This window comes from Meles meles, chromosome 3, assembly GCF_922984935.1.
Source record: "Meles meles chromosome 3, mMelMel3.1 paternal haplotype, whole genome shotgun sequence".
Classification (NCBI taxonomy): domain Eukaryota; kingdom Metazoa; phylum Chordata; class Mammalia; order Carnivora; family Mustelidae; genus Meles; species Meles meles.
This window is the reverse complement of record NC_060068.1, coordinates 74,843,203-74,853,822: the sequence shown is the minus strand read 5'-3', so window position 1 is coordinate 74,853,822 and position 10,620 is coordinate 74,843,203. Positions and strand designations below refer to the sequence as shown.

The following is a 10,620-nucleotide window of genomic DNA, read 5'->3' as shown; positions in this document are numbered from 1 at the left end:
AGGTGCCCCTAAAAATCATTTTTACTTGTGAGCTATAAATAATCAGTTGAATCATGTACCAATTGAATGGCTTTGGTGTTTCATCTTAAATCTGTTACGACTGGTGCTTCTCAGGGGCACCTGAGTGTCCCCTTTGGTTGGGGAGCCTTCTCTTGGTTTCAGCTCAGGTCGTGGGATCTGCCAGCATCTGGCCCTGTGCTTAGTGCAGGCTCTGCTTGGGACTCTCTCTCCCCTTCCCTCTGCCCCTCCCCCGCCACTTGCTTTCTCTTTCTCTCTCAAATAAATAAATAAATCTTTAACTAAGTTAAAAGGAAAAAAAAAAAGGGCAGGTGGTTCTCAACCCTGGCTACATCTTAGAATTGACTGGGGTTGGGAGAGTGGTTTAAAAATTTCCAAAGTCCAGATTACACCCTTCAGCATAATCTACTAGGGAAACCTGTGCATCTCTGTGTCTTTCTGAAGTTCCCTAGCTGATTGCAATGCACTGAATACAACAGCTTTAACAGATTACTGAATTTTCATGTATATCGAACTGAAAGGTTGGCTTTTAAAAACACTGTTTCTTCTTTTTAAAATAGATTTTATTAATTTATTTGAGAAAGAGAGAGCACAAGCAGGGGGAAAGGCAGAGGGACAAGAATACTCGGGGCTCCTGAGTAGCTCAGTGGGTTAAGCCTCTGCCTTCAGCTCAGGTCATGATCTCAGGGTCCTGGGATCGAGCCCCACATCGGGCTCTCTGCTCAGCAGGGAACCTGCTTCCCCCTCTCTCTCTGCCTGCCTCTTTTGACTACTTGTGATCTCTCTCTCTGTCAAATAAATAAGTAAAATCTTTGAAAAAAAAGAAGACTCCCCACTGAGCACAGAGCCCGATGCAGAAATCAACCCCAGGACTCCGGGAACATGACCGAGCCAGAGTCAAACACTTAACTGACTGAGCCCTAGGCGCCCCTAAAAACATTATTTCTGTCAGAACAACAGTATTTTCTTCTCAGCCATTTGAAATTTGGCTCTCATCACAGGATTAAGCATCTTCCCATGGAATAAGGGTATTCAGTTTGGCAGAACTCAAACACAGGAAGAACCGCAAAGGACTTTATTTATCTTTTCTCTGGGCTCATGGCAATCATTACACTTGAATCTGTTTATTTATCAGAATAATAAATGAGTGGTTCTGCAAGCTCCGTTTTAGATTCACACACAAGATTCCCAGCATCTTCAAAGACGAGCCTTTTAAAGACTCTAAAACCTCAAACTCAATCGCTTTTTATCTTTTTCTGCTCTCTACATATGCATGAGTTTGGGTAGGTGGAATTTTCATTGATCAAAATCAGAAGGGGAAATATTTACAACACACAAATTTTTAAAACCCAGATATTTTAAGCAGGATGGGGAGCTAATGATTGGGGCTCTTTCTTAGAAAGAAAAAAGATGGGAATCAAATCCTCCTGGAATTCTTTTGCCATCCAAGAATCTTGTATTTGTTGTTAAAGCCAGTAGATTTTCACTGTTAGGTACTGGGGAATCTGAACTTTCTCTCCACCATGGGAGTATCCCCCTAAATAAACAGAGCTCAGCCTGTAGTCAGACACCAACTAAATAAAGAGCCATCTTTTAATAGCTGAAGCTGCTGATGCTGAACAGCCCCAGTGGACCGAGAGAAGCTGAGAAGGAAAATTGGTTGATTTCAAGAAAGACATGGAATCACCCTCCGGGCTGACCCAAGTTGATTCAGATGACAAGTGGCTATGGAGGTGACAAACTTTATTGGCTGGAAAGAAATATAGAGAAAATAAATAAGCTTTGTTTGCTTCTTAGTGAAAAAAAATACGTGTGTAGTGAATTTCCTCCATCAGATTGGGGTGCGTAGCCTGCTGGCAGTTTCCTAAATACATGGAGAAGAGAAGACTGCAGAACCATCTTAAACTGTGCCTCTAAGAAATTCTAAATAGAGAGCCCAAGAAATCAAGACATGAAAACAAAGATTCTTTTCTTACACTTTTGTATCGGTTTCTTCTTACTGCTTCCTTCTCTCCCTCATCCTACCCATAACCCTTTACTGTTTTTAGTCTCTTTGCGTATCTGACCATCCCGGACAGGGACTGTTCTAGTCAAGAATAGTCTCAGGATTAAGGGTTATCACTTGGCGGGGAACTAAGGGCATCACATGTGAAAAGTTCCACTTATTTAAGCACTTTGAATTCCATACAACTCTTTGATACTGGTACCAAGTGGGCTTTGTATTTGACCGGGCATTAGTCAGACATGAAATTTGCTGGCAAAGTCGAAGATGGTATCTTTCATCTTTGTCAGAACTTAAGCACTTAAATATTATTTAGCTTCATATTTACTCTTGTTCTTTCTTCTCCAAGGCTGTTTGTTGTATTCCAAAGAAGTATGGGAAAAATTTTAAAGTGTAGTTTAGTGTTTGAATGTCAATGACTCAAACTGTTTTGGGTGTGTTTGCATTCAAGTCATTGTACCGGCTATAGACTCTTATACCCAAGAAGTGGTTTCTATATGCCAGTGATCTCCAGAAAGTATTCTCCAGGTTGAAAATTCAGGGAAGGTATATTCCTTGTTATTGGGGTATAAGGACTTTACTATGAAAATAAGGATCTTTCTTTTAATTCAGAGCTAATAATTGAGGTTATAAAGCATGTCAAGCATATTAATTTAATTAACACCACAGATTTCTAGGATTGCTAACCTGGTGGCAAAATAAATGAAGATTTGAATCATATAAAAAGGAAAAAAAAAAGCCAAAAGATGTTGGGATATACTATGGGTGATTTAGCATTACCATAGATAGGCACTTTCCCCCCCTCAACTTTTCAAGAATAATAAGAAATGGAGATTTTGTTATGTTGTTTACAATTTGAACTGAAACGTTTCAAAACAAGGATGGGTTAAATGTCTTTTCTTGAAATAATGTGTATTTATAGAGTTTGACCAAAGATTAATAGCTAAGATTCTACAACTCAGACGAATCAAAAGATACTGCGGTAACACAAAATTGACCTTTAATGTTTGTTTACCAGTTCATTGTGTCTTACAGAAAATGAAAACATTTTGGGGGGGGGTAATACAGATTGGTTCTTCTCCTCAGATTTGTACTCAGTAGGTATTAAATGTCTTTAAATACTGGTTTTTCTTTTAATCAGGTGGTTTAATGACTTGAATTTCTCATTTCTTTTGTTGTACATCATTGCTGCTCTGGCAGTAGTGAGCTATGGTACAGTTCACTTCTCAACAAAACTCTGTCAGTTTTCCATTGATCATTCTTGATAGGATCTTTGTTGAAAACTGATAGGTAATTCGCTTTTACTTCTCCCCTCCTTAGTGGTCAGCTACTCTAGGGGACCACCATATTCTTTGGAGCACTGAAATGAAGAAACCCAGCATGGCTGCCAGCAACCAAATTGGAATCTCCTTTTAGTCTACTTCTAATTGCCAAAATAATAAGCAACTATATCATTGCATAAAATAAAGCTTAAACATAGGTACCGGCCCCCTTTCTATGACAGAATGTTCAAATTTACAAATACCATATTTGACTAAAGATTACCATGATAAAATATGGCAGCAATCGTTTAAAGATGGTTTCCAGTGTTACTATGACTTACTTTCATTCCTATTCCCTCTTTCCATGTGAATCATTTCTTTTGGTTGGTGTTCTCAAATGTAGGTATCTCAGTGAAATTTGCAAGTCAACTTTGTTCCTTGTATGGGCCACGATTGTTAATTATGGACAAAATGGTCAAAACAAAATTTCCTAATTGAGACTCCCACCTCATCCCTCTGGTACTCTTGGAACCCAAGTCTGAGGAGTAATTTCTGAATTTGTCAGTGCTACACTGACTTTCTTTTAGGAATTATATGTACTAGGATAGCTTTTTGTTTTTAGAAATCTTCAGTGAGCTATCTTGGGGAATGAAGTAGGAAAATAGACATTGATGGAAAATGGTAAAATAAGAAAAATTTAAAAACCCTCCAGGAAGGAGTCCAAAGGAGTTAGGGGACTCTGATCCTTTGGGGGAAGTCAGAAGATAAAAATTCTGCCCAGCAGTATTCATTCTGTTAAGATTTGTTTTTTTAATAAGCATGGAAAAATGGTGTGCAATCAGTATAGATTTTAATTAGCTAACAGTCACTCCAGAGATTCTGAACAGCACCAATTCCAATACTAATAAGTATTCAAAAGTTAAGAAACGCTACTATGCTTAATATTATAAAGGTAGAGTTCTGCAGCAAGAACTGAAAATTACATACCGGCTTCAATAGAAATGTGTTCCCACTTGCATTTCCAATAAAATTCTTGTAATGTGGGTCAAAATCATTCACGCATGGGCTCCCTCCAATACGCTACCCCCCATATTTGAGGTGTTAAAGTTGCTGTTTTGGAGATGGTCCCCTCTTTAAGTGATGTATTCATCTTACCCTAGACCATTCAGGTGTTTTAAATTTAGAAGTTTGAGTGCTAGTTGTATCAGCCATGTTTGAGTTAAACTTTACAACCTCTTTGGATTTATATTTTTGTACAATTTGCATATCCAACCTAATGTAAAAATGTGCATGCATACACTATCCTCTTAATATTAAAGCATCTGAAATTTCCCAGATATGCTTTGATAAAAGAAATGATCTACTTTTATTTACAATATTTTCTCTAGATAATGTGTGGGTATAATTATGGTTTCATGGACTTCCAATTGTTCTATACCTTCCACACATGTAACTCTATAGAGTAAATTTATTAGAATTATTACAGAGCTTTAAATGCAACCACAATCAATTCAGGAAACAGATTTATTTACTCATGTTCATGGGAGGAAAATCTACATAAAAACATTCACGAAAGCATACCAGCTATGTCATACTTGGATTATTATACTAAATCCCATTTATTAGAACTCATTGTGAAACAATGGGAAACCATGAAATGTAATTTGAATACAAATATTGGTCCCTGCGGGGTCTCAACAGTCATAAAAATGTAGGAAAACAGAGCTTTATTTAATATTGGAGCTGCTAATGTCTAAAGTTGTTTTTCTAAAGCTGGCCTTACCCTTTCATTTAAAGCCCTGAAGATTTTAGTGTAAACTCTTTGATGGGAGCTTCTGCATTTCATTTAAGCCTAATGATGACCAGCAAGGAAAGTGACATCACTGACCACGTTTTCTATTTGGAGGAAGGTTGAGAACGACTTTGTTCTGTTTCCCCACATACAGGCACCGTTTGGGCTTTCTAGTGTATACAAAGAACAATGGGAATTTTGAAAGTTGGGTCTGTATTTGGTTGTCTGTGGTTGGTTAGGTAAGTGTGGAGTTACTCATTTCTTTTATGGTTTAAATTTTTTTCATGTACGGTAAATAAGGAAATATTAAATAGTTTAAAGTTTTTTTTATAGGACAATATATTTCATAGGCTAACATAAAATCAAGCTGCTAAATTTTACAATTTTTCTGTCCAGCAGTTTATCTATATAACTGCCCTGAGTAGATGCTAATGCTGCTTAGCAGACGGCCCTTAGAATTTAAATATAACTCAGTAAAGCTACTCAAAAGATTTAATGATTTTCTCAGGTACCTGTCATTTCAATTAAAAGAAGATAGGAGTCTCTCATTGGTTAAATATTATCTGCTCCTTTATGTTTCATACTTCATATAAATGGGGTTTTTATGGAGTTTTAACTGTGCTTGTCACTATGCATTGGAGTCCATATGAATTAATTTCTTTTTTTTTTTTTGGTCAAAAAGGCAGGATTTTAAAGACTAAAACGTTCTGTGTATTAGAGACTTGAAATAATGTATTTTAGAAAAGTGTAGATTGTTCCCTTGTGAAACTGAGTTTTGTGCAACCTCTCCGAATCTCAGTTTATGTAAAGAAGCCTGTATTTCAAATCCGTTGCTCTGATCTGTAGATTGTAGTGCATTTCAAAATTGTACAAATGTGTAAAATTTGTGCTTGTGGAAGCTGCTGCTCTGAGTAGCTGCACTTTCCTTAACATCACCCTCGCAACCCTCAAGCTATTGCATGCCCCGTTCATGAAAGGATACTTCACTGGGATGATGTAGCCGAAACAATTTGGCTCTAAAGCCTCCTTATCTAGCGCTTCCCTTAAAATTATATTAATTTATAATATATATTGAATGATAGCTTTACAAAAACAAATTCATGAATTGGTCTTTATGAAAATGACTCTTTCCAGTAAGTAAAAAAGGGTTATCACAGTTTTGGTAACTTGCACGAGTTCGTATTAAAAAAACAAACAAACAAAAAAAACAAAAACCAAAACAAAACAAAAAAAAACACAAAAAACCTTTCACATGTTCTTAATGACTTTAAAACTGATGTGCTCTAGGGGCACGCTCAGTTGTATGCTCTGAAGCAGTAGACACCATACAGCTTATGCTTTTTATCTGGGAACCCCACGAAGCGCACGGCAGCCTCCGTGGGACTGCAGCGCCTCCTCGGCCGAGAGATGGGGTAGCGGACACTGCCATCGGCCAGCCAGCCCGCATCACAGCGGTCATATCCCAGAAGTTTCCAGGCTGCGAAGATCTGGCCCACTTTTGCGATCTGAGCACCATCGTTGAGACAAGCTTGCACCGCTTCATCATAGGTCAGCTTGGTGGGGTGAATCAGGTAGTAAAACCGGCCTGCAGAGAGAAGGGGAGAGAGTCATGCGCCGGTCTGCTGCCGAGCCACCCAGAGATGGAAGCAGCCCAAACGGAAGTGTTCCCCATGGAAGGGGGAATAGAGCAATGCAGGGTTGTGGGTTAAACGTAGCGCCCCCCAGTCATTCTCCATTAAATTAGTTTTTTCCTTGCCCCTTAATATGAGTTCAGACGTGCCCTTTTAGAGCTTTGAAACCGAGAAGGGAAATGACAGATGCACTTTCTGTTAGCTAATTAGTGACTAAAAGGGCCCTTCTGTAGCACCACAGAAGACAGAATTCCATGTTAAAAGCAAGAGCTATTTAAATTCTAGCTGTACGAGACTGAACCCTAGCACAAGTTTCTGGAGAGGCAAAATTTGAATGTGAAAAGATCAAAAAACATTCCTGACATAAAAGTCCATTTAAAAAAAAATCAAAAGCCCTCAAGTCCTTTTCATTACAGGTATCAATAAGACATTATTCTGATTCAAAGACTACAGTATGAAAATGCAAAAAATACAGGAAGTCACTTGCCATAAATAATGCGGACTCAGAATGTGAACCGAGTCTGTTCAGTTACTAGCAAAGAGGATGAATTTATGTATTCAGTGGGAGCTCTGACACCTAACCATTTCTTGATTGCACAAGAAAGAGCGAATTAATCTTAGCCACTCATGGAATAAAGTTAATTACTGAAATACCTTCAGTGTATATTAAATATGCATACAATGTATAAAGTAGGACATCAACTGGCTGAAATGCTACGTGGAAGATTTTCTCAGACTTTGAGTCTCAGTGGAATATAATCAGACTCTCTTACCTGATTACACATTGTAGTGGGACGTCTCCTTGCCCTCCATTACATATAGCTTCCTGCAGTATAAATTAATGCTTGCCTGTTCTTTCGGGTGAGACTAAGACAGTGCGATTTGGAGGGAAGGCGGAGGCCACCAGAGCATGAGTTAGAAGGTTGTCTCTGTCATCCATACCAGAGGTCCACACACTACCGCACACGGGTCACCAGGAGTTATATTGAAACACAGGCGTGCCCATCCTTTTCATACGGTCTGTGGCTGTTTTGCATTACAACGTATAAAACTACACCGAGTAGTTACAACAGAGACTGCGCGGCCCACAGAAGCCAAAAATATTTATCCTCTGGCCCTTTACAGAAAGTTGGTTCATCCCTGATCCCTTGCTGTTTTTCCCAAAGCATGTTGCCAGGGAACGAACATAGAAAATGATGGGGCCAGGGTTTGCTTTATGGGCGTGTGACCTGTGCGGTCACACGGGGCTCCATGTGTGTGGACTGTGCTTCCGTCACCATCTTAAATGCCTAATTTTTGAACGTAATTATGGACATAAATTTTGAACATAATTATGAGCATGAATTTTGAACATAAATTTTGAACCCACATTTTCATTCCGCACTGGGTCCCACAAATTGTGTAGCTGGTTCTGGATGGGGAAGACTGGGTTGGGAGTTATACTGAAGCCAATAGATCTCCCATCGACATGGAGACAACCTGTATCTCTTCTGCTTTCGTCTCCAGTCGTCGCTACTTTTTTTGTTTCCTGTTGTTGTCGGGTTTTTGTTTTGCAAAGTCCTCTTTACTCTGCGCTCTCTCTTTATTGTGAGTTTTACTGATCAACTATGAACATAATTGATTTTGTAATTTAGAGTGTGACATAGAGGCTACTCTCCCTTCAGTTAGAGATCTGTATCCCATGGCACACATCTCTATTACACACAGTGACAACATCATCTATGTCAATAACAAACAGACCCTATAGAATATCTCAACTTAAACCATTTTATAATTACAATCAGATGCAATAATACCTAGGAATAGCGGAAATGGACATTTTTGCTCACGTGAATACTTTTTAATTATGACATTAAAGAACTTTTCATCTTTTCTAACTCAGGGCAATACATCAAAGCATGTAAGATTAAAAATTGAGGGTGGTGTTATAGTACATATTGGTCCCCAGGACAGGAAAGAAGGCAGTAATATCTTACTATTACTGAAGAGCTTAATAGCTTACCATTGAAGTTAGATGTAAAACAGAAAACATCATATCTGCTTTTGTCTTTATCCCAAAACCCGTAGTTCCTGACGCCGGGCACCGTGTTCTGGCCCCCGCAAGGCTCTCTGGGCTTTGTGATGGGGTACTGCACAGACCCATCGCTGAGCCAGCCGGCGTTGCACCAGTCTAGCCCGCCCCGCCAGGCGTCATACAGCTGGTCGAAGGAGGCAATCACAGCATCCTGGTCCAGACACGCCTGCTGTGCCTCGTGGAAATTGAGATTGTAGCGCCCGAGTCGTGGGAAATAAGGGAATACCACACCTGTCCAAAGGAGAGACCAAGGGATTAGTGGTACAGAAAGTAACAACCGTGACCAATGTCGCTTGAATGGTGAAAACAGAATACAGTCTCCATCAGGTGAAGTTACGGTTTTTGGTCAGCTTGCAGGGGTTTCTCGTGGTCCCTTTCAAACAGGGAACGTTGCCAGATGGACCGTCCTAGAGGGACGAACGTGTCCCGCAGAGGCCTTGGGTGGACACGACTGGATTTAGGCTATTGAAATTTCTTCTTGCAGAGTCTTCCAGGACAACTTATAAAAGAAAACATTTCCTGTGTCCTGGTTACATGATTAGTGAATCGTACATTCATCTTGAGCAGGGTCTGCGGTCTCATAAAACAACACTTGTGATATAACCCCTACAAACAGCCTCTCAGCTCTGAGCATTTCACAGTTAAGATATGTGGTTTGATGACTTCAGTGAATTACCCTTTCACTAAGAGTTCAATTCAAGCTTTAACATTCACCTTTTTGGAATGATTCGTCCATGGGTTATATTTTTCAAATAACCTCCTTGAGAATTTACCTTCTGCTACTTCTGTTAATAACTTTAAAATGGATTACTACTGAGTCCTTTTCAGCTAGGAAAAAGTCAATATTGAATACTAATAATGGGGGAAGGTATAGAAATAGTGCTTGGAGAGACAGAATTTATCAGAATTTGCATGTTGTTAGTAGTTATATAATTAGTAATTAGCTTAGGATAGCCTTTTATTTTTTTACTTATTTTTAAAAAGATTTTATTTATTTATTCGGGGAGAGAGCGCTTTGGAGGGGGGGGTAGCAAAAGGAGAGGGAGAGAGGGAATCTCAAGCAGATTCCATGGCACGGAGTGTAGAGCAGACTCAGGGCTTGATCCCGGACCCTGAGATCATGACCTGAGCCGAAATCAAGAGTTGGATGCTTAACCAACCGAGCCAACCAGGTTCCACCCTTAAACAGCCTTTTATTTTTATTTATTTATTTATGATGGATTCATTCTTCATTTTTTTTTTTAAGATTTTATTTATTTCTTTGACAGAGAGAGTCACAGCGAGAGAGGGAACACAAGCAGGGAGGAGAGGGAGAAGCAGGCTTCCTACTGAGCAGGGAGCCCGATGTGAGGCTGGATCCCAGGACCCTGGGATCATGACCTGAGCGAAGGCAGCCACTTAAGAACTAAGTCACCTGGGTGCCCAGGACAGCCTTTTAAATGTGTAAATAAACATAGTAACAAGTGTTTCAAATTAGATACATTATTTTATATATGCTCCTAAAAACTTACTTACCTACATAACTTTCACTTTGGGAGTTTCTTACTTGGAGAAACTAAAATATCATTTTACATATTTAACAAACACCTAATTAAGCAGCCTTATTTCATATTGATAAGCCAATTCTTTACAGTGGAGCATACCTCACTCCATACTCCATTGAGGGTATCCTGGCTCTGTTACCCATTTCAACTTTAAATTGTGCCCTTGATCTTATTTTTTTGTTTCTGTTCTTGTATGCACAACAAAAATGAGAACTTTTGTTTAAAAATAATTCTTCAGTGTCCATATTCATATGTTGTAAATTGAAACGAGCTTTTAAAAACATTTTTCTTGCAAAT

The 10,620-nt window shown here is 39.1% G+C and overlaps 1 protein-coding gene across 5 annotated transcripts in view; it reads right to left on the bottom strand.

Moving 5' to 3' along the window:
* Positions 1-6,171: 6,171 nt before the first annotated feature.
* HAPLN1 (hyaluronan and proteoglycan link protein 1) overlaps positions 6,172-10,620 on the bottom strand; it is a 77,281-nt gene continuing 72,832 nt past the window's right edge. For all 5 annotated transcript variants that reach the window (XM_045998796.1, XM_045998794.1, XM_045998797.1 and 2 more), the window contains 2 exons: positions 8,708-9,010; positions 6,172-6,659 (listed from right to left, as the gene is read on the bottom strand). In XM_045998796.1, the coding sequence (XP_045854752.1) occupies positions 6,370-6,659; positions 8,708-9,010 (593 nt within the window). In that variant the 3' untranslated portion in view covers positions 6,172-6,369. The remainder of the gene's footprint in view (positions 6,660-8,707; positions 9,011-10,620) is intronic.